The sequence below is a fragment of the Hippocampus zosterae genome, chromosome 14, assembly GCF_025434085.1.
Source record: "Hippocampus zosterae strain Florida chromosome 14, ASM2543408v3, whole genome shotgun sequence".
Taxonomy (NCBI): domain Eukaryota; kingdom Metazoa; phylum Chordata; class Actinopteri; order Syngnathiformes; family Syngnathidae; genus Hippocampus; species Hippocampus zosterae.
Window position 1 is genome coordinate 10,952,759 of NC_067464.1, and position 26,743 is coordinate 10,979,501.

The 26,743-nt window shown below is 41.4% G+C and overlaps 3 protein-coding genes across 6 annotated transcripts in view; 2 read left to right on the plus strand and 1 right to left on the minus strand.

Moving 5' to 3' along the window:
• Positions 1–755: 755 nt before the first annotated feature.
• cmpk2 (cytidine monophosphate (UMP-CMP) kinase 2, mitochondrial) lies at positions 756–7,038 on the minus strand. Of its 2 annotated transcripts, none has more exons than XM_052085286.1 (5): positions 6,457–7,038; positions 5,153–5,273; positions 4,666–4,867; positions 3,899–4,132; positions 756–2,114 (listed from the first exon to the last, which is right to left on the minus strand). In XM_052085286.1, the coding sequence occupies exons 1-5, from the start codon at positions 7,036–7,038 to the stop codon at positions 1,994–1,996; spliced, it is 1,260 nt and encodes a 419-aa protein (XP_051941246.1). In that variant the 3' UTR covers positions 756–1,993. The 2 variants fall into 2 exon arrangements, with proteins under 2 accessions (XP_051941246.1, XP_051941247.1); XM_052085287.1 differs by lacking the exon at positions 756–2,114 and adding an exon at positions 2,576–2,618.
• rsad2 (radical S-adenosyl methionine domain containing 2) lies at positions 6,898–11,680 on the plus strand. Of its 2 annotated transcripts, none has more exons than XM_052085288.1 (7): positions 6,898–7,041; positions 7,831–8,241; positions 8,321–8,482; positions 10,097–10,326; positions 10,412–10,561; positions 11,022–11,054; positions 11,199–11,680. In XM_052085288.1, exons 2-7 carry the CDS (start codon positions 7,935–7,937, stop codon positions 11,361–11,363), a joined length of 1,047 nt encoding a protein of 348 aa, XP_051941248.1. In that variant the 5' UTR covers positions 6,898–7,041; positions 7,831–7,934; the 3' UTR covers positions 11,364–11,680. The 2 variants fall into 2 exon arrangements, with proteins under 2 accessions (XP_051941248.1, XP_051941249.1); XM_052085289.1 differs by having other exon boundaries at positions 8,015–8,241.
• Positions 11,681–12,415: 735 nt separating this feature from the next.
• rnf144aa (ring finger protein 144aa) overlaps positions 12,416–26,743 on the plus strand; it is a 29,403-nt gene continuing 15,075 nt past the window's right edge. The window contains exons 1-3 of one of the 2 annotated variants that reach the window (XM_052086226.1): positions 12,416–12,571; positions 12,650–12,765; positions 12,865–13,042. The gene's annotated coding sequence lies outside the window, so the exon portion shown is untranslated. Of the gene's footprint in view, positions 12,766–12,864; positions 13,043–26,743 lie in introns of both variants that reach the window. The other variant, XM_052086225.1, reaches the window with a different exon arrangement.

Sequence of the window (26,743 nt, forward strand, 5' to 3'; positions counted from 1 at the left end):
CCTGAAGACAGCTAGAAAAGGCTCCAGCACGCCCTGTGGCCTTTGTGAGGATAAGTGGGAAAAAAAATTTAAAAGGTGTTACTGCGATTCAATAAGCATAAAAACGCATAAAAAATTCAGATAATAATGCTCAAGGAGGTGTTAATATAACACAGCGAACCCAGTTATTAGCAATGGATAGGGCTTCGGCACTGCTGTGTGTAGTGTACATTCGTGAATTACGGATGGCGATGGCAGCAAAGCATTTAGAACAGAGAAGACCAACTCCATACATCTACACAATTGTACGCCCATGCTACTTAACTGCAAATGACAGTATTCAGTAAATTATTCCAAACTAACAAGTCTCGGCAAAACAAGGTCTCACTCTGCGCATAGTTGGAGTTTTCTTTCTTTTGATATTTGCTTAGATGCACACAGTTAGAGACGGGCGTTTGAACCCAGTGAGCGCAGCCGATTTGCTTCCAGATATTAGAAGCGGCCCCTCTCATTCCTTTTAAATTCAGCGCGGTAGAGGTGCACGCACAGTCTACATGGCAGGAGCAGAATTGACTGGTGGAGTCCATGTGGGAGATCGATGCGCGTAAAGTATCTTTCTTTACAAGGAACTGCAAAAATATATTTGTCCGTGTGTGTATGCAGTGTACTGTACTACCACCCACGCAGCCAGACAAACTTGAGTGGACGTTTGTCATAACACGATGCACAGAAAAGTCTCGAATACACATGCCCACAATAGAATAGAATGACAGCCATTTTGGGAAACTTCCACCAGGGTTTGTACTTTAATTAAATTCTATAAAAGAAACCAGATGAACCCCGATCAGAAGCAGTTGGTGATGGAAAGCATGCAACAATGATAGCTGAGGAGCGGACGGTGAAGTGCCGAATCTCCATAACTTAAAAAAAAACATACTAATCGAGTCTTCACAGTTAGATTCCGGCGTTTACCGTGCAACCCCAAAAGAAAGCTCCTGTGAACTTCAAGACGTCAACTCTGTCGGTAATCATTAACAGCTGACATAGAACTCGCTGAAAGCATGATTATTATTATTTTTTTGCAATAGAACAAAACTGTGCGTGCATGACGGGAATTCAGAGATAAGAAAATTGAGAAGACAAATTAAATTGATCAGTAATACATTGGGTGACGTTATTAAGAAAAATTTGGGTTATTTTGATTCTTAAGTTGGTTCGATCAATGCAGTTAAGTAACACATTTTATTGCAGCTTTGCTTGCGTCACTGATGGGTAGCTACAGCATTGTGGAGCTTCATTTAACGTAGAATAACTTGTGGCTTGGCTTAGTGCATGTTCTAAGGAGTTTGCTCAACACTGGTCATTTGCTCTCATCTTGAATTCACATGACAGTTATATTTGAAATTGAACGTAAAGGTATCATTGGAAAGCACTGAATGTCCTCTTTGGAGTAACAAAAGGAGTTAATTGGTTGATTGGATGCACTGGGTGGGAGATATTTAGGTTCACAAATGTCCTCTACAGACGACAAATTTGAACTGCTGGTAGTCAGGGGGATAAATAAAATGTATTATTATTATTATAAATGTCTAATTCTTGAATTTATATTGCAAAGATGCTTTCCAGTTTTGCTTTAGATTTTACTTGCTTTTAAAGTTTAAATTTAAGTGTATAGTTCTGTCCTTTTCCTGTGTGCCATCATGAGTGCAAGAGTCTGCAAGCAATGTGATGCTCCACAGGGCCTGAAGGATACCTGATGTGATTTCTGCGAGCTCACAACAAGAGTTAAATCCACTCTCCGGCTTAGGGATTGCTTGTATGTGTGTGTCCGGATGAATATGTATTTCTGATTGAGGCAACATGAGTTCTCTGGCTCCTTGTCTGTAGCATCTCACTGGACTTTTTTTTTTTTTTTTTGAGCAATCTGTCATTCACATCCCTTGTCTGGCACCCAGTGGCCACATGTGGTAGCGCATGCACTTGATGCTCAGACGCCAAACACGAGAGAGCTGTTTTACAAGTAGCGTTTGGCCTTAATTAAAAGCAGCACTTGTTGGAGAACTTGCTCGGCAGAGCAGCTCGCGTCCACGCTGATGCAAGTTGGACCACTGATCCTCTTGTAAGCCTCCTCCACTCTGCAAATACATACACACACACTCGCATTTGTCAACAGATCAAGAAAGCATTCAAAATAAGGAGCACTTTACATCATTACTAATGACGTACACTAATGATTCATTCGTTGGGAAAACGCTTAAGTGAGCCCCTGAGTGATGGTGAATGGATAAGACAGTGATGAATGGTGTGGCATCCTTGAAATATATGAGAAGAAACACCACAGATGGCCCAGAGCACAGCCATTTCCAGAGACAAATGAGTCCTTGTAATAGTGATTGACCAAGTCTGCGCAATCTCTCCTCCGTTTTCTAATTGCGCTGGCCCAACATCTGGCTGTCCCATGTGGAAAAGCGATTATGTCAGAAGGAAAGATGAATGCAAGTGGCCATCGACCTGTCTGCACAGCGGCCTGCTGGCCTGGCCGTGACTGTTGAGTTTTGACTTGCTTTAATGGAGCACAACGCTTTGGCGACTAATCACCGGCGCTTCCTCATCAGCGACCCGCTCCCAACTCCTCCACTCTCACAAGAAAGTGATTAATAAATGTTTGATGTATCGGACGCACACTTGAGAGAACTTGACGATGTTCTCTGTCTCTACACTGTCAGGTCAGCTCATCACAAAGGGTAAAATACTTAATGTACATTCATGATGAAATATATTGCGCTCAACACTTCTGTGAAGTCGGAAATATCTCACTCTGACCGCAAAGCTTTCGAGTCGAGAGTAGAAATCATGGCTGACAACTGTGATAAGATCAGACAGTCCATCTTTTTCAGCGGTCCGAATCTGTTTTGGGATAAATGTTATCAAATTAGTCAATACAGACATCCATCCGTTGGAGACCCAAGCCAAGCTGCCTTTCGTGGAGAGATGGAGCACACCCTGGAATGATCTCCACACAAGCGCGGGGTACACACGGTAGAGGCACACAAGCACACTTAAGAAACATATTTTTGGAATGCGGGACCCGAGCAGAGGGAGAGCATGCAAACACCACATAAAAAGGCCAGATGAAAGATTTAAATCCCAACCTCAGAACCATGAAACTGATGTGCTAACAAGTAGACTACCATGCCAGCGCAATAAAAACATGTCACATTAATATAGATTTGCTCATATCAAGAATAAGCTGATTGAACACTCTAAATTGTCCCTAGGTGTGAGTGTGAGCGTGGATGGTTGTTCGTCTATGTGTGCCCTGCGATTGGCTGGCAACCGATTCGGGGTGTCCCCCGCCTACTGCCCGGAGACGGCTGGGATGGGCTCCAGCACCCCCCGCAACCCTAGTGAGGATCAAGCGGTACGGAAGATGAATGAATGAATGAAAGAATAAACAATAAATAGATGTACAGCAACACTATTTACAGTATATTCAATACATCCATTTTCTCAACGTTGTTAGGAGTTGTAACTTTCCGCAGCTTAGCCTTCTGATTTCCCTTCTCCTTCACCTGGACACAAATATTCTCAAATGCGATTCTCCCCAGAGCTCATTTCAGACTGAAAGGGCTCAATATTCATAGACAGAGCAGCTGCACTCAAGCAAAAAAATAACTGTCATAACCGTGCCGACGCAAGCAGCGATGCACTTATTTGACACTTTGGTTCATTTCTACGTCATGCATTTTTCTTTTGACAGGCACCCAGCAAATCTGACAATTTGTTGGCTGGAAGTAGGTGAAACTTTCAGCCTGATGAAACCACGATTGCTAGCTTAGAATATTTAAGCAACAGTGCTGTGACAAAGTGCTATTAAAACAAACACAACATTTGCTCCCACTGATATTTTTTTCATTACCTGAGTCGAAAAACTTGGTTGAGATCTAGTTCATGCTCCTCTTTGGTCTCCCCTTGACCTCTGTCCTTCAGCCTCCTCTTCCTCTCCTCAGGGTCCAGCGTAAGGAGGAAAACGACACAAGGTTGGAGAAGGTCACTGGGCCAGCGGTACAGCTCGGAGCCCTCTGCCGGAAGGTCACACACTGGTCCGTTTACTGCTGTGGCGATGGCGTAAGCCGCTGTGCTGTGCCAGAACCTGCGAACAAGCAATGGTCATCCTTGTGCTGTCATCTTCTCTGCTGTCCTTTGCGTCTTAAGTGGGGTACACGCATACATTTAATTTGTTCCCTCCCTTACGATCAAAGTCAGCGAAGGCTCGATTTTCAGATCACTCTTGAAAACGAGACTTCGGTCTCAATGATTCTTATTTTCTGATTGAATAACTGATGTTGACCGTTTGTAGAAAATATCTCCCAAGTCACCCACCACAATCAAAATGACAAGTAGAGTTACCAACTGCATGGTCGTTAATCATATAAATTAACAGTTAGCCAAGCTTCTATTTCTTCTTTTAGTGCAGTAGACCTCTGTTTATAATGTGGGGATAAGTTCCAGAGACAACCGTGATCAAGAAAAATAATTAAAAAAAAACTTTTTATTGGTTTACCTGTGTCATTTTTTTCCTCTTCATTGTGATTACAAATCAGTTAAGATGTAGAAGTTTAGGCATACACAAATGTAACCTGCATTAGAAGTGAAGGAAAGTCACCAGACTTCGAAAGGATTTACCTGTCAATGATGACAGGTGTCTTGGAGGTTTGGCTGTAAATTTGTTGTGCTGTGATGTAGTTGCCCAATGCGTAGAAGGCCCTTCGTAGGATGGGAGGTTCCTGATCAAAGCGGGCCCTCCAGGGGGAGAGACACGGTGGAGGGGAACGCAGGAGGGTGGCCCCCAGCGCATCCCTGAGAGACTCGGTCAATGTGGTTTTACCTGTGATGGAAAAAAAAGAGGGAAAGTTGCAAAGTTAATGACCTAAAAAAAAACAGCATTCAAGATTTTCATGAGGCTTGCCGAAGAGTATTGCGTGAGTGAGTCATTCAATAAAGCATTCTCCCGGTGACGTTCCCCTTCTGGGGGTCACGATACACGATATTCCATTAGTCCCAAGCTCACTGGTAGATAATAGCTTCAGCAGCCAGTGAGCGGCCATTGCTTTCACATTCCATCTATACATCACGGCGGTCATGTCTTTATTTGTGGCCTAATGGCATTAACCTGTGGCATCCAGGCCTTCCAAGACAATAATGGGGAAGTCTGGTTTGCTTCTGGCCTCCACGTCACCATCACAAGGCAGCAGTTCCAGTACAGATGCAGCCTCCGGAATGATGTCAGCACACTGCAAGACAAACACAATCACTTTGCTGGTTTAAATATAAGTGCAGAGAAAAAGGAGTCAAGTAGAGAGCAGACCCCCAAAGCTGTCAGACAATGTAAGTGTTTGGATCTGCTTCCAATGGTATACCATCATAGAAACGTATGTTCTCCACATATGCGTTCAACTTTGTCCTGTCCATATTTGTCAACAATGCATTGCAAAATCTTGTTTTTGTATGATAAATGTTTAATACAAGTTATCTGGTGGGACTTAATTTAAAAAAAAGTAGATCAACCACTCACACAAACACACAATTAATGCACCTAACATGCACGTTTTTGAAATGTGAGAGAAAGTCATTTCAAGTGAATAGAATTTGGCACAAATTAGGTTTTTCATCCATTCACCACTTTTGGGTCACTCGTGAGGTGAAGTCTATCCGAGCTGACATTGGGCAAGAGGCACAGCACCACCTGTTGGCAGCCAAATGGAGGGCATATACAGTACTGTACACAGCAGAAAATCAACCGTTCAAACTCACTTCAATCCTCAGGAGAATTTAGTCTTCAATGAACCTAACATTCAACATGTTTTTTGAATGTGGGAGGAAATCAAAGTACCCAGGGTAAACCCACCTGAGCGTGGAAAGAACAAACTCCACTCTGAAAGGAAAGAGGCCAAATTCAAACCCAACATTTCTGTGAAGGAACCAACTATAGCTCTGAGCTGTCCACATTGCAATATAGTTCCAATTGATTATATTTTCACTGAATAAACCTTTACACAAGCTATGTTTTCAATTCAATTAAGTTTTCATAAATAGGCAGAGTTTATAGTACATTTGAACAACAAAACTTCAAAGTGAAAAGCAATTACCTAATGTTCAACTGCATTACAAAATTGAAAAAATATGGCTGAAATGCGCTTGAGTGAAAATTTCCTGAACACGAGTGTTTGTAAAAAAAATGAGTCGTATTGCACGAAAATATTTGGTTCACGTAATTTGATGTACCGCATGTCATCACACGAGGTCGCTATAATTTCACATTCACATGAAATCCAATTACAAGTCACTTCATTTACAGGTTACACACACACACACACACACAGACACGCAATTAATACTATTATTATTGAAATTATGGATTATCTAATGAAGTATCCAGTGAGTGTATAATTTAGACACGACATAAGCATCATTAACCTTCTTAAAAATATCACGGGCCGCTTGGAAACTGTAGAAAACATCAGAGTTGATCAGGTTGAGTGTGGCCGGGTGGGACTCCGGCGCTTCTGACGGTACTATGTCGTGATTCTGTTCGTTGTTCCACAGATGCTGAATCCAGCGTGAAGTGTTCTCCTCATGCAAGTATGAGCACACCAGTAAGGGGTCGTCAAGCCGTAACCACTGTCGTAAAAGTCGCTCGGTAGTAGCGGAACTCTCAGATGAAGGAGCTTGCAAAAAATAGCCATGTACGAGGGAGTCTCGGACGCCAGGCAGAAACGAGCACATCGACGAAAAACGATATTGTGGCGGAAGAGCTGCTAACAGTTTGTCTTTGAGTTTCCAGTGAAACCTAGCTGTGTGGATTTTGTCCCCGCTGGAAACAAGCAGAGAATAACAGCTGGCATCCTTTTGAATGTTACCAAACATTCGCTGCACTTCTTTTCCTCCTTTTCCAGTTTGGGTGTCATGGATTTTGAAGTAAACCGTCTCCCCGTCCATATCCACGGAGAAAACACGCGAGGTCCATTGAGAGAGAAGTGCCATGGTCCGCCTCGACATTGCGTATGTTTCGCTTTCCAGGCTGCTTGAGGGAAAACGAAAGTAAACACTGCTCTGCCGACAAAACTCTTTTGGCCTGAGCGCGGAAGAGGTTACACAATCTAAAGCATGTTTACAACACTACAAACGGCCACCTTTAATATGTCAAGATAATAGCCTCTTTGCTATAGACTGAGAAATAATATCTACTTCTAAAAAAAGGAAGCAGCATTTCAAAGAAAGTGGAGCACGCCTTCAGATTATATACACTTTGTCCAATTCAAGACGAATAACAATGTTCCGATGGTGACATGATATGACATCATCACTTTTCCAGTATTTACGTTTAAAGTCTGACCAATGTTTTGATGTTACCTAGAATCAAAATTTGGTAAAACTTTGACAAATAGTTGTTACTATAGCAGACAGTTGTGCTCAACCACATTTAAGATATGTGACTTAAAAAAAAAGTGGTCTAATAGCAGCATGCTGGTTAAGCTATTAGCATGTTTGCCTTTCAAGTTTAAATCGCAATTGGACATTTTTGCGTGTGAATATTGCATCCATAATAAGGATAATCATCAAAGAATATGGATGGGGGAATAGTTGGCAATGATTAATATTGCAGAAAAAGAAATAAATGAAACATATACAGTATAACACAGTAATAGTTTTAATGTATTTTACTCTTTTACTAAAGGACATTATTAGAAGCTTGAGGTGGTCTAACAGTGCTCTATATGTAGATTCCAGTTGAGTGCACGCATGCTCACACCACCAGCAGTAAGTTTCATTTTCGTTGTTTGTAAACAGAAACTATGAGGTCAGCTGATCTTCCCGGGTTCTATTTAAGGAGCAAGTTCGGCATTTAAGATCACTTCCATTGAGTGTAAGCTTGAGCCAGAAGTACTTGGGCAATGAATTCGTCCACCTTCCTTGCAGGTCCTTGGCTGCTCCTGCAACTTTGCGTCACGTCAGTCCTCTCTTTTTTTGCCAGATTATTGGACAAAACGTTTTCCTGGACAGTGGTAGCCTGTGAGGGACCGGGCTCCGACCCAGATGTCAACAAAGCCAGTCCAAATGCTGTGACTCCAACCAGTGTAAACTACCATTTTACACGTAAGTGTAACTACAAGTGTGGTTTTTGCTTCCACACAGCAAAAACGTCCTTTGTGCTGCCTCTGGATGAAGCAAAGAGGGGCCTCAAACTCCTCAAGGATTCCGGTAAATAACACCAAGCAAGTTTTTTTTTTTTTTGTCTGTCACTTGCCTGGTGTATTTAATTAAGATCTGTTTTTCTCAGGTATGGAAAAGATAAACTTTTCTGGAGGTGAACCATTCTTGCATGAAAAAGGAGACTTTCTCGGAAAGTTAGTCCATTACTGCAAACAAGACTTAGAACTTCCAAGTGTTAGCATCGTCAGCAATGGAAGCATGATCAAAGAACAATGGTTCCAGAAATATGGTAAATATGGGTAGCATGGTAATTTAATAGTAAGCATGTGTGCTTCACAGTCCTGAGTCGGGATTTGGATCTCTCCTCCGGACTTCCTGTGTGGACTTTGCATGTTCGCCTCATGTTTGTGTGGGTTTAATCCAGTTACTCTGGTTTCCTCCCACATTCCAAAAACACGCATGGCAAGTTGATTGAACACTCCCAAATTGACCCTAGGTGTGAGTGTGTGGGTGGATGGTTGTTCATCTCTGTGTGCCCTGCGATTGATTGGCTGGCAACCGGTTCAGGGTGTCCCCTGGCTACTGCCCAAAGACTGCTGGGATAGGCTCCAACACGCCCGAAACCCTTGTGAGGATAAGTGGATCAGAAAATGGATGGTAAAATAGTGGTAAGCATGTCAGTCCTGAAGTTCGGGGGTTTGAATCTCTCCTCCGGACTGCCTGTGTGGACTTTGCATGTTCGCCTCATGTTTGCATGGGTTTTCCCTGGCACTACGGTTTTCTTCCACATCCCACTACCTACATGTTTGGTTGCAAACCAATGTGGTGATGAATGTCATTGTTCAATATGCTTTCTGTGATTTCTTTCGTCAAACTCCCAACGATAATTGCAGCACGAGAACAATTTTCATGTAACCTTGTTTTAATCATATTTGTTACATTTTAAAATGAGCGCGTAAGAGTACTTTTTTTTTTTTACATGGCCTTGTACTTCTGCTGTTTAGTTTATTTAGTCAAATTCCAGCAGCATGGTAGTTTTTTTTTTTTTTTAGTAACTTCGTTTGAAACGTATTTGTTACATTTTAAAATGAGTATGTAACAACGTAGGCCCCAGGTTGAAACACGGTATCTTTTGTTATTCTGTTTTATGTACATTTTATGTTTTTGGCAGTTGGTTAATGACACAAAAAATACCAAAACAACACACACACACATTATTATCATAATACTGTATTAGTGTATTATTTTTTCTGTTCACAACATGTTTTTTTGCTTGTCCTATTAAAAGGTCGATACAATGGTTAACCAAGTTCTCCACTAGGTCGAGCCCCTGCGCTCTGAGGAAAATGCCTCGTCAGAATTTTCAATACCAATACTTAGGAGTCTTAGTATTGAAAAATCTGATGATGCCTGAAGGTTTCGCTGTGCAGTAGTTCATGTTTAAATACAACGGTGCATTTTTTGTGATTTTGATTTTCAAAAAAAGGACTCGAGTACATTTGTTGTCCAACTTACAGGTAGTAAATTGGTACTATGTAGAATTGTCATGTTCCAACTTCCGCACTTGCTATATTGTAACTGTAATTTCATCAACTCACATTTGAAGCGTATGAGAGGCCTGAACAGTTGTCTGGCTGTGTGCATTGTGATCTTTTACAACGATACCATTTTAGATTGGACTAGATCATTTTTTTGAAATAATAGAAATAAACATTTTTCTCTCACAGCGTGCTACAGACAGTGAGCCATTGTGAGTTATCAAATATAGCCTCTCCCCTAATAAAGGGTGACTAAATGATTCGGGAACATAAAATGATAACGAATCAAAAAATTATTTCTGGACCACAGTTCACAGTTTGTGCTCAATGTCTCTGTCGCAATCTTCACACTTCTTCTGTCATAGGCGACCATCTTGACATCCTGGCCATATCGTGCGACAGTTTTGACGAAGCGACCAACCAGCTGATTGGCCGAACTCAAGGCAGGAAGAGCCACCTGGACAATCTCTACAAGATCCAGAACTGGTGTCAGCAGTATAAAGTGGCCTTTAAAATCAATTCGGTCATCAACACCTTTAATGTGGATGAGGACATGACAGAGTGTATCATTCAGCTCAACCCAGTCCGATGGAAGGTACTCGTACTGAGGTTGAACTGTTTATTGTATTACCATGTTGATAATTACCATTATCAATGCAATGTTTTTTTCTGTACTTCAGGTGTTCCAGTGTCTGCTGATTGATGGTGAAAATGCAGGAGAAGAAGCCCTGAGAGAAGCCGAGCGGTTCACCATCAGTGATCAGCAGTTTCAGGATTTTTTGGACAGACATAGCAGCATCTCATGCCTGGTTCCAGAGTCCAATGAGAAGGTACTAATTCACTGATTTCGTTAGGTTTGGGCATGATAATCAATTAATTGACTGCTACAAGTAGTGTGGGATTCATTGTGTGAATTAATCATGTCTTGAAGCAATAAGTGCTAAACCAAGTGTACTTTTTGACTGCTAATGCAGTCAATTCAATCTCAAGAGGTTTGCAGTCTGAAAAAAATTAGATTGATTCATACATGGCAAAGGTTCCCCAGGTAGCATAATTCTTCTTAACACCGGTATGGAAATAGGAGTCCAGGACATTTATAAAGTTCCCATGAAACAATAAATCCACTACTAATTTTTAAGCATCATCCAAATGTTTTTAAATATATTGCAGTCAAAGTCTGTGTTATGCAAATGTGACCAAATGATTATATCTTTTAAAAAGAACCATTTGCTTACAGTACTTCTTGTGCGTCACAAACTAAAACAAATGTTTGTGGTTTTGTCTTCACAGATGAGGAATTCTTACTTGATCTTGGATGAATATGTAAGTAGATTGCCGCGTTCCACTTGGCATGCCTGATGACGTGATTCATCATGAGCAACACTGGATCCATTTAAGTTGTTGTGGGGCGAATAAATTGTATGCATGATCTCTGTTTAGCAATTTTCACCCCCTTCACTCCCTCAGATGCGTTTCCTGGACTGTCGTGGGGGTCGAAAGGAACCATCCAAGTCCATCCTTGACGTTGGTGTGAGCGCAGCCATCAGCTTTAGTGGATTTGATGAGAAAATGTTCCTAAAAAGGGGAGGAAAGTATGTGTGGAGTAAAGCTGATATGAAATTGGAGTGGTGAAGTTTTGCCACCACAACTGTATATAGTACGAGCACTTTATTACATTTTTTTGTGTGCTTTCAAATGATTTTAGGTTGATCACAGTCTTAATTCTCTGCACTATGTGGGTTCTTGCACAGCAAAGTAGGGTAATTGTTGAAACCATAATAAGGTGTAATGGTGACGGATTGATGTTTTGAAACATTAGTGATCCCAGTGAACAGCACTTTTCCTCCGGGGCTGTGGAATAAAGATGAAAATATAAAGAATATATTTTTGTACTTGACATGTGTTGAAATTCCATGCTAAAAAGCAATAAAATTGATGGGAAAAACGTTTATTTAGTTCCATATTTGAGTTGCCTGTACTGTATACACCACACAATATCTATCTATCTATCTATCTATCTATCTATCTATCTATCTATCTATCTATCTATCTATCTATCTATCTATCTATCTATCTATCTATCTATCTATCTATCTATCTATCTATCTATCTATCTATCTATCTATCTATCTATCTATCTATCTATCTATCTATCTATCTATCTATCTATCTATCTATCTATAAATCTTTCCGTCTGTCTATTGACAGTTCCCCAAAATATTTCATTCGACATTAATTTTAAAACTAATAACTAATAACATTTAAAATACCACATAGCTTTGAATATGAAAAATTAAATTGTGATTGTGTATTTTATTCCGTTCAATTATTTTTGAACAGAATAAAATACACAATCCGTTCAATTATTTTTGAACGGAATAAAATACTTCATAAATAAAGTCACAAATCAAAATCACAAAAACGTCATTTTTTGTTTGCTTGGGTTATCTTTGTGCAAGGAAATAACCTAAAACGCACATTGCTGACATATTTCCATCCCTCCATCCGTTTTCTTTCCCTTATCCAGGGGCACAATCACAAGGGTATACGTATCTAATAGAAGCAGAATTTTGAATATCGTCTTTGGTTCTTAAAATTAGATTCCAACAGCGTCTGATACGGAAAACAAAACCACGTGACCACAAGATCGAGGTTGTGCGATTGCCACATTTGGACCTGCAGGGGGCGGTGTGGCTGATTTAAAAATAGCTGCCAAGGGTTTGTTCTAAGCGTCCTCTCAGCAAGCAGCAAACAGGAAACCTCTTCTGCACACCGACTATGGCGTCCCAGCAGTGGGCACATTTCCTATTGAGGTTGGCAGTAGCAAGCGACGGTTAGAGGTAAAAGCACCGTCTCCTATCTCCGTTTCTTCCTTCGTTTTTTTTTAAAGCACTAGGTCGGACGTTTGCATGTTGCAGACATTGGCGAACATTGCGCACACTTGACGGAACCGAGAGACGAACGCTGCCACTGCCGCCGTTGTTGTTTTTAACAAACAACCTGACTCTCAAGAAAATCACTATTAACAGGCATCGTACGTATCTGCAAGGGGCGACGATATATTAAGGAGCTGTTTTGTCAGTTTGGAGGCGACTGTTTTCTGATACCGATGTTCCTCAACATCTCACACAAGGACCGTGGATGGGCATCAGCCCGCCTGAAATAACCCCACAAACCCCCATCTTACTCGGTTGGCTGGACGTCTTTTTCCCCCCTTCGAAATCCAATTGAGGAGATCATCTCCACGTCCCCCTGCTCCTCCGCCTGTTGAGATTTCACACCATCACGACGGCGTCATCCCAGGGAGCCAGGTAAGGTGTACTTGCCTCACACTCGTGTGGCGCGTATAGAACCGCAATGTTTTCATCCCCTCACCCCCCTTCATATCCGCAACAATGAACTCAGATCTTTTTTAGAGTCTGCCACATGTATTCGTGAGCAGAGCTTCACATCAAACGTTTAGCTGTCATTTCCATTTTTAATTACCAGCTTGCCCATTCAGGGTGCACTCACATTATAGACAGGCTAGTGGGGGAAAAAAAATTGACAGTTTCACATTCTACTGGCCCGGGATGTGTGTTCACATGAATAAGGCCTCATTTTGTTGTGTTCTAGTTTTGTTTTCTTAAAGCGTGACGATACATAATCTGAACCAAATCGTGGTGAAGGTCAAGGAGGAATCTCTGCGTGTGCTTTCTGTGTGTGGTCATGTAATTGAGAAGGCCAACACGCCACAACCCACATATAATGACATATCCACAAACCCTCACACCACACTTCTAAGGAGAAGAGTCTTCCACCAAATCAGATGACTCGTCTTGCCAAGAATTACCTGTGAAAGGCAACACGTGCGACAGGGCACCCAAATGCAACAAAGGAAAAGTCGTAGGTAGCTAGGCCAAAAGTTTTTCTTTGATAACTAGTTGTAAACTATTCTCCTTGAGATTTTGAGGTTTTGCGGTGAAAGAGTTAAAGACAAACACTCAATGAGACCAGTTGCTCCACTGTGTCCATCAACAACACAAAACTTCTAATTGGTCCTCGTTCTGTCTCACTTCGCAGTCGGAGAATCTGTGCCTTGTTTGTATATAGCGAGTGGAAATATTGGACAAGTTCAACAGTCTTTATTGTCAGCCCATGCCATTTTGATAATCACTCAGGATAATATTCTGGAGATTGGGAATTGGATTTTGCAAATTAATCGCAAGGCAACGCTCAAACTTTGCCCAGTTCTTGGAGCCCAGCAACAGCACGAGCTTCAGGTCTCGTCCTAATTGGTCATCATTCCGTTTCATGTCACAGTGTCTGCGGCTTGGCCAAACTCATTGTTTGTCACCTGAGCAGAAGTAATGCACACGTGTGACAACACCATGGGGTAACTGCTCAGCATAATCTTTCAGACACCTAAAAATCAGGCCTTCGCTGAATGATGTCGGGGAGGGAAAATGCTCAAATTTATCATTGTTGTCTGTTTGTGCGTAGAGAGCTAAAGCCAAGATGATGTAAATCAACACCGCTGCAATATATTTTTGACAGCACCCAGAGGTCCACCCACGCTGACATGATGTTATATAATCCTCCCATATTTTGTGCCATTGATTTTCTCTAAAGGTTCATTTTTTCAGCCATTTTGTTATGGGCTGATGACTGAAAAGCACATTTATATCGGATATTTTGTTCAGCCACACCTTCGTCATGTTGGCAACTTCTGTTGTGGAGAAAGTGTTCTTGAAACTGGGAATTGAATGCACCAAGCCCCACTCTGTTGCCAATAAGTAAAAAAGATGGCCCACACAAAACAGAAACACCCGGTGACTATCGACTCACTCCCACAGGAAAGGCGAGTTTACTTAAGATTCGAGGAAGATTGTGATGCTTGGAAAACTGGATGACTGTATGCGAGTCCGAAGGGAAGACACATGGTAACAATACAATGAATGAATCGGAATAGATAGTGTTACGGTAACACACTGTATATGATAAAGTAACTTTATTTTTCAGTTTGACTGAGAATTTGTTTTTTTTTGGATACTTTTTTTCATGAACAAACCTGGTCCCCTTCCTGGGAAAGTTAGCATGCTAATAAATGTTTGCTTGGCCGTGCTAATGAATGTGTCTTTGTCGGATTTTCTGAAATACTGACACATCTAAAAGAGTGTTTTAAAATCTACACAATTGTAAGTGATGCTCTCATTTTGTTGGCCAAACGTTGGTGACTTATGACCGGCTGCTCATTGTAGCGGTTGTTTATATGTTGTTGATGTTTTACAGTCCGACCTAGGCAACATCAGTGTAGCTACCCGATATTTTGGAGCATATCCTGTCTGGGGTACGAAAATATCGACCACTCACAGCATGACAGAGCTGACATGAGGACAGCGAAGCGGCTTGTTCCCAAATAGATTAAATATAACGTCAGCTTTGCGAAAGTAGTTCACTCTCTGTCTCCAAACTGAATTAAGCCACCTCTAATTAATGAATCAATATATTTTATATAATTATAATTACAATATATAATTACAATATAGGGCGGCCCGGTAGTCCAGTGGTTAGCACGTCGGCTTCACAGTGCAGAGGTACCGGGTTCGATTCCAGCTCCGGCCTCCCTGTGTGGAGTTTGCATGTTCTCCCCAGGCCTGCGTGGGTTTTCTCCGGGTGCTCCGGTTTCCTCTCACATTCCAAAAACATGCGTGGCAGGCTGATTGAACACTCTAAATTGTCCCTAGGTGTGAGTGTGAGTGCGAATGGTTGTTCGTCTCTGTGTGCCCTGCGATTGGCTGGCAACCGATTCAGGGTGTCCCCCGCCTACTGCCCGGAGACAGCTGGGATAGGCTCCAGCACCCCCCGCGACCCTAGTGAGGATCAAGCGGTTAGGAAGATGAATGAATGAATGAATTACAATATATATAATTATATTTTTGCCATGTAATCTTTTCAAGGTTTGAAGTGGGAATGGATGGATGCATGGGATCGCTTTCTTTAACAGATCTTTTTTCTCCTTTTAATTTTATGTACCGGTACTTGGAAGCTGCAGTCCCCTGAAAGCAAGTTCTGCCACGCAGTTTTGCCATCACTACTTACGTCACTGGGAAATCCTTGGTTGCCTGAAATGCGTTGAATATTGGAGCATAACAATGCTAATGGTATTGTTTGTGTTGCTTTTGGAATGGAAACAAAATATTTTTTCACTGGAGACTGCATTGGGGCGGGGCCTAAATGTAAACGAGTGAGCGGCAACTTCCCCTGAGGATATTACACCACGTTTTTTGCTAAGAGAGTATTATTTACCACTTGGTGACCTGGCTCAGTCCCCCCGCGAATAGCGGGGCTCCACTGTATGCAGAGAGAACTCGTTCAAGCATGGGGAGAACATGCTAACTCCACACAGGAGGTTTCGAACCCATTGCCCCTGAATTGTGAGGCAGATATATTAACCACTCGCCGACAGGGCAGCCGAATTTTGGATGAATAAATAATAATTGAATAATAAATTTACATTAATTGTGTAATTTCATGGTTATTTCACGGCACAGTAATGTGCTATGACACCCTGTTTAGCGTAACACTGCTGTCATGCCTCTGCGTCCCCCTACTGGTTTATGAGGGCGCTATTTTTAATCCAGGTGACATTGAGTTTTTCACGACAGAGCAGGAACCCCCCCCCCCAAAAAAAAAAAGTTGTTCTAAACATGATTTGCATGTTCCAGTTCCCTTCCTTGTGCCAGAAATTCTTTGCAATTAATTTGGAACGGAATGACAGAGATATTTCAGATGAAGATAAATATAAATATTTTGCCTTGGCCAAGTTCGGCTCAGTTCAACAACAAACTGGGTCTTGTGTTCACACATCTTAACTGGGAATATGCCAGCCCGTTGCTCTGACAATGTGTGTCTCTATCACTGAAATCTGCCGCCTACACGTCACACGAGGGTGTCCAGACTTGGTCTGGCGTCATTTGGCAATGAGTAACCACAGTAGAAATAGATGAGTCAAGCGGTGGGCATAAATCTGGGCGTGTCAGCGGGTAGGAGTTGGTGCAACCCAGCACAAGCCGATAACATTCAGGGTTTGGCATATTTGAATCACTGCTTATCTAATAAATTCATGTTATGAATTGTGCTTGCTTCTCCGTTCAACTTCTAAAGTCAAATACGTTTGGCTGGTGACCTTCGGATTAGTTTACATTGTGAAGATATTCTTTTTTTCATTAAAAAATAGACATTTCATTCCAGTGGATGACCTTTAGCCATTATAAAACCTCTATTTACTCTACCACGAATGTTTTATGTAACATTTCAACAAGATAATGGTCATACAAGTGTAAATAGAAGTTAATCTAAACAACAACGACAAACAAAGCGTGCTCTCAACAGTACAGAGCACTCCGCTTAATAGAACACCATTGGGCCGAAGCGCTTCTGTTCTACTAAGCGGAGTTTCTACTAACCGGAGACACTTTATTAGGTACACCTTCAGACACGTCGACGACGAAGTTATGCACGCAGAAAAACCCCTGCTGACGAGTTAGAAGAGATATTTCGACTGTGGACGTCCATATCTTTAATCAAACAACAAAACAACAACTTTAATCAACTTCAGTCAAACATCTCAAATCACGAGAAAAATTTCGTTACTTTTGTCTGGAAACAGGAGTCCGTAATTTTGCGGTTGACTTCCCTCTCAATGCGCTGGATAAGAGGGAAGTCCTGGAAACCGCGGGCGTACCTTCTGAGAATCCGGCAATGCATCGTATCGTCTGAGTATGTCCTTCTTATCCGCAGGTGATAGCCCTCGTCTCTTGAATGAAGTTGAAGCCATTGTGACGTGCGTGGAGTGACGCGTGCTACCTGTTACTGTATACGGCTAGAACTACCGCGTTTTCTCGCGATAGTGGTACAGTATCGCGATAGCTACACTTCGAAAACCACTAGTTTACAATGTTCATTGCTTACGGCCTGTTCTATTAAGCGGAGATCTGTTCTACTAAGCGGAGTATCTTTATAGGAAATTGCATTAGGCAAATCCGTTCCAGAGCCTTTTGCTCTATTAAGCGGATTACTCTATTAACCGGTGTTCTATTAAGCGGAGTGCACTGTACCTCAAATACCCAACTCACTGTATGCAACATTATATTGGAGGGTGGGGGGGGGGGGGGGGGGAGAAGAATTCAGGTTCATCTTTAGATGTCCGAATTTAGTTGATGGAAAAGAGCAATTAAAAAAAAAGACAGTATAACTGATGCGAGATGCTAAGCATCTTATTTTGTCGATCGCATGGTAAAATATCCGCCGCAAAGTTTCATCGGCATTCCTTCTGATGTTAGAAGGGAAGGGAGTGCACTCTGCTAATCTCTGAAAAATACCTAAGACTAAAGAAGGATTAGAGACTGCAGCTTTATCAGGTTATCCCAGCAAACTTTGGGTCGGTGATCCTGATAACAAACTCCCCTGTTGTTTTCCTCGGTGGGATCTCTTAACCATATTCGCTGCAGTTGTTATTAAAGGGAATCTACATCCTTGTTTTTGTCGTCGGCTTTAAAAGTCACAAATACAACGAAGAATCACATTCCCCCTGACCCCCCCTCACTCAGTAACCTACGCAAATCAACATTGACTTAATGCTTTATACAGTATGGCCACATTTCAAAGTATCAAAATAACAACTGGATGTGCAACCATTTTCACCAGTTTGTTCCCAGGAACCTGTTCCACACCTCGCTTCAACTTTGTGTGGAATTTTATTCAGTGGGTTTTGCGGCATCTTGCGAGCCACCGAACGAGGACGAAAACCCTTTCTAAGTGAAGGTAATAACAGCCCTACGCGCTGCTACAATTTTGAATAAGGGGATCATGGGTTTCACTTTTTTTTTGGGGGGGGGGGGGTTGGCCACACAGACGTCAGCCTTTCACAGTTGTTTCCTCTCCTTTCTTCTGTCCTTTGTGTTTGTAAAAACAAAGTCAGCAGGATGTGAGTACATTTCCTCATGCAATGGGAACACCATTCTCGATTTGCGTTACAATCAAGCAGGTGATAAGTACCAAGATAATACTCCATTTAAAACAAAACAACAACAAAAATAGACTTAAAATGAGGTGGCAGGTCTTTGATAGATGTGCACGTGTATCTTTTCTTGCCATATGTGTGGGTTTAAATTTACTGGATTTAAGATTCTGGTGGTGCCTTTTACTGTCTCCCCCCACCCGCCCAGTCTTTAACAGATTTTCAGTTATATAAACACAAAAACAACAGCAAACGCACACATCAATGAACTTAACTCCTTTTATGTCTCCACACCCTCCCCATGTGCCCCCTTCCCCTCACCGCCTCCCAAGAGCACAGAAAAAAGACATTATAATACCAATTGTAACAATGAATTAAACACTTTCAATAAATAAATAAAGCACATACACAGACATTGATGTCAAACAAAAGCAGGTAAAGAAATACAGGAACTTTTTTTTTTCTTTCCCGCAGTCAATAACGTGAGAAACACAAACCCAGTGGCATCCTTGTACCCACCATTGTCATTTCGGAACATTAAACAAGCATGAATGGTTATTTTCAGTATTTGCACTCATGATTTTTCCAACAAAAACCCAAACTTTTTTGAGACCCAAATATCAAACGTTAATTGTAATGGTGTAACACACCATTACAATTAGCTCTTTTAAAAAAATGGAATTGGGTAGAAATTCTGCATACAATTGCACATATTGAGTGACTGACAAGATTCCTAGCATTCTTCACGCCAATCCCTCATTTGTCTTGCCTCTGTTAGTTATGTAATGGTGGTAATAAGTAAATCTTCGAAATGTCAGTTGACCGTTTGTGAAATAGGCTGCTGCATTCATTCGGCTCAAAGTGTGTCTTTGTCCAGGCGTCTCGCTCCATCTTTGAAATAAAAACATCATTGTCACTGTTGGAGTTACAGCAGTCCTTTTGAGTTCATTTGAGAAGGTCTACGTAATATCTCTTTAATAATTCATGGTTGAGGTCCGGGAACGACATTGGTGTGTTGTGGATGCCATAGCCAGCCAACACAATTCCTAAAAATGCCTTCCATTTTGGAAGTTTATATTTGCACCGCAGGCCTTTTTTTATTATTATATCTTTTTATGGCCCATATCTAACATTTTTGTGGTATTGATGCACAGATGATGCATCATCGTCATCATCTGACCTCTACATCATCAACAGTCAAATATGAGCTGTGCGTGGGCGAGGCTGAGTCCTCGGGATACACTGTCATTGTATCTGCAAAATTGTAAAGCGTTTGAGTAATCCACTTTGAGGACCCCAATGACAACACCCCAAACGTCACACCTCACCATGCAGATGACACGCCCCCTCATTTTATCCCCAGCAGAAGTGAGGAGAACCATGGCAAGGATTAATCTGCTGGCCCTGTCAATATTCTACGGCAGGTTACTGAGGAATTGTGGCCACCATCTGACCGAGGTGCTAACAATTTTTTTTCAACACCTCTTTCCCAACTTCCCTGAAGGCTGCTTTGTCATGAAGTACTTTGAGAAGCTGATCATGGGTCAGATCAAAGACTGCACTGATGTTGTTGTGGTACCCTCACCAGTACGCCTAATGGAAGAACAGGTCCATAATCATCAATAGCTATGTATTCCTGCAACAGCGACTTTGGAGAACCGTAATATCATTAGGATACAGCTCTTTTTTTGTGTCTGAACATTAACAAGCTGAAATCCCACTCATATAGGGTATTAAAGTCAGTGTGATACCTGTCGCGAATTAAAGGATGATGGTAGGGCACAACCTACGAGGTGTTTGTTGGACATCCCTAAATTCCTGTTGAGGCTTAAAAGGCCGGGAGCATTAATTCAGCGGATTTGCGTTTGGGCATGTTTATCAAGAGAAATGACTCCCTTTGCAGTAACCTCACTGATGTTTTGGGTTAATACAAAGACAGAATATTTATCATGTATTCCTGAGGTAATGTTGGCAATAAATGGGTTTTGTTGAGTGTTATAATGGATGCAGAGGAGATGAGTCATGTCAGCTGTGTCAGAAAGGCAAAGTGTGTGCGTGGCCTCATGTTTGGGAATGGCTGCTGTAATGAAAAAACTCCCTTTTTTTTAACACCTCAAACGCTCGCTGCGACTACAGGATCCATTGCACAGTTGACTTTGCTACGAGCAACGACATCTTACATGAGTTCTTTTGCAATATGTGATGGAAATTGTCATTGAAAGGTACCGTGAAATGCATTGTATTATGCCACCACTATTCCCATGGGACATTTACTGTAGTGTGCTGCCAAAGTAAATAAAACAAAAAAAACAAGATAAAAACAACAACAACAACAAAAGCATCGCCTCACCAATGTTGGTTGCTCCATTCAGACGTGTGAAATTGGTATCTGTCTCACTACTTGGGATGCCAAAATCTATATGGGGGTGATTATGTAATTCAAAGAGAGGGGGCGGGGCATGGACAAGCAAGGGCTATCGCCCTTTATGGTCAACGTCATAGGTGTCGCCCTTCCTTGGGGGCGACACCTATGACGTTGGCCCCTCCTTGGGGGCGACACCTACGACGGCAGACTGAGACCATCCGCAACCACTGTCACTTGCCATCTTTCATGTCCAAAAATAAGGTCTTGCATGGGTGATCAGCGCAGTGCATTTTTGTGTGCAACCTCCTAGTAGGTTACGGCATTCGTTGTATCATCTGCTACTGCAGTCTAGCCACTGCTAATTAATCCACATGCTTAAAATAGTCACTTGGATGATTCCACAATGTTGGTTTTCCCTTCGCTCGATTATGATAATGGTGGGGTAACACCTATAGGGCATTTTCACAGTCTTTATGATGGGCATGTGTTGTTCTTTGTCGGTGACAGCAAATTCTTTGGGCCGGCAGGAGGCACAGAAACAAGGAATCGGAATTGAAAATTATGAACAGTTGCAGCACAATTGGAACGTTCATCCCAGTCCCAATTGATTTTTGAGACTCAATGCCCGACCTACAAACTTTAATGTGGAGGCTATCATTGGAACATGAAATAAATGAATGGGAATGTTGCTTTTTCCTGTTGCTTCCAAGAGACATTATCACTTGCTTCATCATGACTCTTATTATGCAATAGGTTGTTATCCATTTGTGCGGCTTTGTCGAGTCACATGAATGCTTCCCCAATCAGCCAAACAATGAATGGATTCCCGACAGACTGAATGCATGTTCAACCCGATTCACAACACTGCAGACACTGGCTTGCTTGTATTTAAATCCCTTGCAGCTGAATCACTCGCTACTTGATCATTGGGAAAAATGTCACAAATGACTTGAAATGTGATTGAAAAACATCAATGAAATGCTTTTATGTAATCATGAAAAAGAACGTAGAATTGATAATGTGCATCCTGATTAAGCCTGGGGAATATGGCTGAAAATCTATCACAATATACAGTAGTTCATATTGATCAATATTGAAAATCCATACATCCATTCATTTTTCCGATCCGCTTTATCCTCACAAGGGTCGCGGGCGTGCTGGTGCCTAACCCTGCCGTCTTCGGGCAGTAGGCGGGGGACACCCTGAACCGGTTGCCAGCCAATCGCAGGGCACACAAAGACAAACGACCATCCATGGTCACACTCAAACCTAGGGACAATTTGGAGTGTTCAATGTTCATGTTTTTGGAATGTGGGAGGAAACCGGAGTACCTGGAGAAAACCCCCGCAGGCCTGGGGAGAATATGCAAACTCCACACAAACCCTTCACCTCTGCACTGTGAGGCGTACGTGCTAACCAGTCGATCACTGTGCCGCTTAATTTAGGTGATTTGATATGAACGTATAATGTTTAATCTTATAATAAGAGGTAAATTAAACTACGAGAAAGTCAATCTGGTCAATATAAAGATTAAAGAAATGCCTTTTTAAAGTATAATTTGCTAAGCAGAGCTGGGCCACATGGCTGAAAAATGTTTATAATAAAAGTATTTCATATCTGACACCTCCAGCACCCCTGAATAGACCTTGCCAGGGAGGCTGAGGAGTGTCATCCCTCTGTAGTTGGAACACACCCTCCGGTCCCCCTTTTTAAAAAGAGGGACTACCACCCCGGTCCGCCAATCCAATCTCCCTTAGAGATAAGGTGAGAAGCTCGGTCATCCGGGAGGGGCTCAGAGTCGAGCCGCTTCTCCTCCACATCGAGAGGAGCCAGATGAGGTGGCTTGGGCATCTGATTCGGATGCCTCCTGAGCGCCTCCCTGGTGAGGTGTTCCGGGCATGTCCCACCGGGAGGAGACCCCGAGGAAGACCCAGGACACGCTGGAGAGACTATGTCACCCAGCTGGCCTGGGAACGTCTCGGGATCCCCCGGGGAGAGCTGGAAGAAGTAGCTAGGGAGAGGGACGTCTGGGCTTCCCTGCTAAAGCTGTTGCCCCCGCGACCCGGCCCCGGATAAGCGGTATAAGATGGATGGATGGATGGATGATATTTCATATCTGTCAATATTGATATTTTTTATTCATTAATTTATATTGATATAAATGTATTTAGAAGAAGAAAACATTTATGAAATTATTCAAGATAAAATAAAAGCATGACTATTTATTCAGTGTTCCTACAATGTAAGTACAGTATTTTAGGACTAATTTATGTCTTGGGCAGGCTGAATGTTGCCAGTCGTGCCAGTAGTGATAGTCCACTCATGTTTCACCTGCCTGTTTGGGACTTGAGTGCGATGCTGAGGGTCGCAGCTGGCTAACACCAGAGCCATAGCACGTCAAAGACAGGGCGCTCCTTTTATGCTTCACCGCGTATCCATCCAAAGGTGTATAATTGGGTTAATGGGCATAATATAATACTATTGAAAGAGTCAATTGGTGAAAGAGTCACTGAGTCAATTGGTCATTTGTTTGAACAAAGTTAGGCCACAGTCTCTTAATTGTTTGTTCCTGCTACTAATTACTATTAAAGCTCAAAAGCTTAAAAAGTATCAGTTAAAAAAAAAATAACAACAACAACAACAAAGCCAATCAAGGAAATATACCTTTGTCAATTGCCTATTCCAAGAGTGTGTGGCTCTGTTTGGAAATGCGCAGAGAGCAAGCGCACATGCTTTGAAAATGCCAGGGATAATGAACCATCTCGTTAATAATGCAGCACTGGAATTGCACTGCACCACTCTTTCTCTCTGAATCGAATTATTAGTCGTGTTCTTGTCGCTCTCGTCTCCTCAGTACATCCTGACCGTTTTTAAAAAAAATGTCTTCCATTTTGTACATCCAAATTGGTCTGCTATACATTTTGGGCAAGTAAATAATAAAATGTTATTCTCTTGGCACTGCTGTTATTGAAATGCCCATTTATACAGGTATACATTTGTGAGATTTGTGGTACAACAGTATTGAGTGATGTCGCATAACCCAGTCATTAAGTCTTGTGTCTTGAGAAGCATTGGTGATGTACAAAAAAGGGGGATTAAACCATGTAATCTCTGCAGCCACATTAAATCATTTTGACGCTTAAATGGCAGACACTGTTTCACCCTTTGGAAAGCTGGTAGGGTCCATATTGCTCATCTGATACCGTCTTGCTTCTCTGAGAAATTCGTGCTCAAACGGAATGATTGCAGAGAACATGAAAATGTGTAGTCAGCTGTTTTTAAAGAATTTTGGCTGTCATGTCCACTTGAACTCAAAATTATTAAACTTTTGTCTATTTATTTTCAAAAACCACAAACGGAGAATTTCTCAGTCTGTCAGCGAAACAAGAACAATATATTCTTATGATCGAAACACAACTGAAACAAGCATTCTCTTTTTTATAGTTTAAAAGTGGGCATCTTTTGAAAGTTTAAAAAAACCATGAGAATAGTCTTCAGTGTATCCGTATAAACAAATTGATCCAATCCTATAGGGACTACTCAGAACGTCTCCTGGCTTCCTTTCTGTTTACATCTTCAGTAATTTCATATTTCCAGCTGTCTAAAATAATACCACTTTGTAAATTCTTTTATTTTCCTCTTAGCATTGGAAATTCTCTCAGTTTTTAAACAATGATCTTGCCGTGTTCTGTGTGTTTTCAAACCACAGAAGCCACTCACTCACATGTAGTGGCTCAGCACTCGATAACAAATTGCTATTTAAGCCTCGGTTTACGAGTTCAGTGTCTGCATAATGGAGAGTCGTTTCTGCTCAGTGCTTTCCGGTTAATGTGATGGATGCAGAATAGATGGATGGATGCCTTGTGATTTCAGTGAGTCAGAGATGAGGTGCTCATTTGTCCTTCCACTTTTCCTCCTCCTCCTCCCACATAGATTTGATTAAAATAATTTAATGGAAGGCGTAATGAAGAAAATTAGATCACATTGAATTAATTTGTTTGGGTATACTTCCCCTTTAAGTGTCTTGACAGGTATCACCTTTTCAAGTCATCAGGTGAATCCATGGTGGGTGGGTATGGCACAAATGTGGACATGTTTTCATACGGCCACGTGTTTACAGAAGGCAACCTGGACAACTCAAAAGCCGATAAGCCAATCTTTTTGCTAAGTTGAGCGAAGAAAGCAGCCGTTGTATTTTGGTCAGGGTACCGATCGAATTTGATTTGTTCCCCTGCTATAGTTAAAATTAGGGATGGGCTTGATAATCAACTACCGTATTTTACGCACTATAAGGCGCACATAAAAGCATTCAATTTTCTCAAAAGCCTACAGTGCACCCCATAATCCGATGCGCCTAAAATATAGATCAATATTCTGATTTCTTGGATGTATTGTAAATGTTTTGTAAAGCGCTTTGTAACAGCTGCAGCGGCTGTGAAAGCTATATACAAATCAAACTATACTGTATTGTATTCCCTTTAGCTTAGCTCCATCTCATGGATGCATAACGCAATCCCAGCTTCTATTGTAGCTTCTATTCTATACGCCTTATAATGCTTTGCACTCTTTGCTGGATATGAAACAAGTTTTAAAACAGGTCATTCATTGAAGGTGCGCATGATACTCCAAAGTGCTCGATAGTGCAGAAAATACGGTAATTGATCGAGGAATACTGATGATTTCAGTCTCATGAAAAAGTTGATTTATTTCAGTAATACTATTCAAAAAGTGTTACTTGTGCAATCCATATGTTCATTCAGTCTGTGTGAGTGATACATTTCAAGTGCTAATTCATCTTAATTTTGATGATTATATCTGAAATCTAATTTAAAAAAATCACTATCCCAGAAAATTAGAACAATACTTAAGACTTTACAAAGAAACAACATTCTCCGATCTCAGAGTGTTTTTGAACATGATTGTTATTCAAACAAAAAGTCTTCGTGAAATATATAACCGATGCTCTACTGAGTATCTAGTTTATATTTGGAGCATTTTATGTCTCATTTAGCTCAACTATAGCGCCGAAGTTCTACTTTGCTGCTAAATTAAGATGAAACCAAATAAAATAATAAGGATCATGAAAACTAAAATAGATCATTTTGTAGCATGTGCCAGAAAAGCATGACACTGTTTTCAGCTAAAACAAACTATAATGTCAAGTGGGTTTTTGACTCTCCTCCGTGATCCCTCTAATTATCCTTCAGTCAGTTGCTAAGCAGCAAGGCCAGAGCTTGATACAAGTGTTGACATACAGTACATGAGAGACCACTTCCCAACCCTGATGAAAATAAACCTTTTGACTTTGCTGGTGTAGAGATGCATTGATGTGTAATGAATAAACAAACATCCAGTATTGAAGGGAGTGGCAATTTGGAGTTTTTTTCAATCTTTATTTTATTTTTTTATTATTATTTTTTTTTTTTTACCGAATACAAAACATGAACATGTAGGGCCCATTAGACAGGTTTTCAGCTGTTTGTATTATCCTGATCGGAAATCAGGCGGGTGATGTATTGGTTGGCATTTTATTTTATTTTATTCATTTATTTAAAGGTCAAAATAATTCTGAAGTACAAAGATATTGCCAAATGGAACAGCAGCATCTTAGTTTAATATTACACAAGGTAAGGTTTCTGGTTCATG

Excerpts from the sequence above, each read along its gene's own strand:
- cmpk2 (XM_052085286.1), bottom strand. The coding sequence starts at position 7,038 with ATGTCGAGGCGGACCATGGCACTTCTCTCTCAATGGACCTCGCGTGTT. Across the intron at positions 5,274-6,456 it reads CCCGTGATATTTTTAAGAAG|TGTGCTGACATCATTCCGGA; the intron begins GTTAATGATGCT and ends TTTGTCTTGCAG. Across the intron at positions 4,868-5,152 it reads GGAAGGCCTGGATGCCACAG|GTAAAACCACATTGACCGAG; the intron begins GTTAATGCCATT and ends TTTCCATCACAG.
- rsad2 (XM_052085288.1), top strand. The coding sequence starts at position 7,935 with ATGAATTCGTCCACCTTCCTTGCAGGTCCTTGGCTGCTCCTGCAACTT. Across the intron at positions 8,483-10,096 it reads ACAATGGTTCCAGAAATATG|GCGACCATCTTGACATCCTG; the intron begins GTAAATATGGGT and ends CTTCTGTCATAG. Across the intron at positions 11,055-11,198 it reads ACTTGATCTTGGATGAATAT|ATGCGTTTCCTGGACTGTCG; the intron begins GTAAGTAGATTG and ends TCACTCCCTCAG.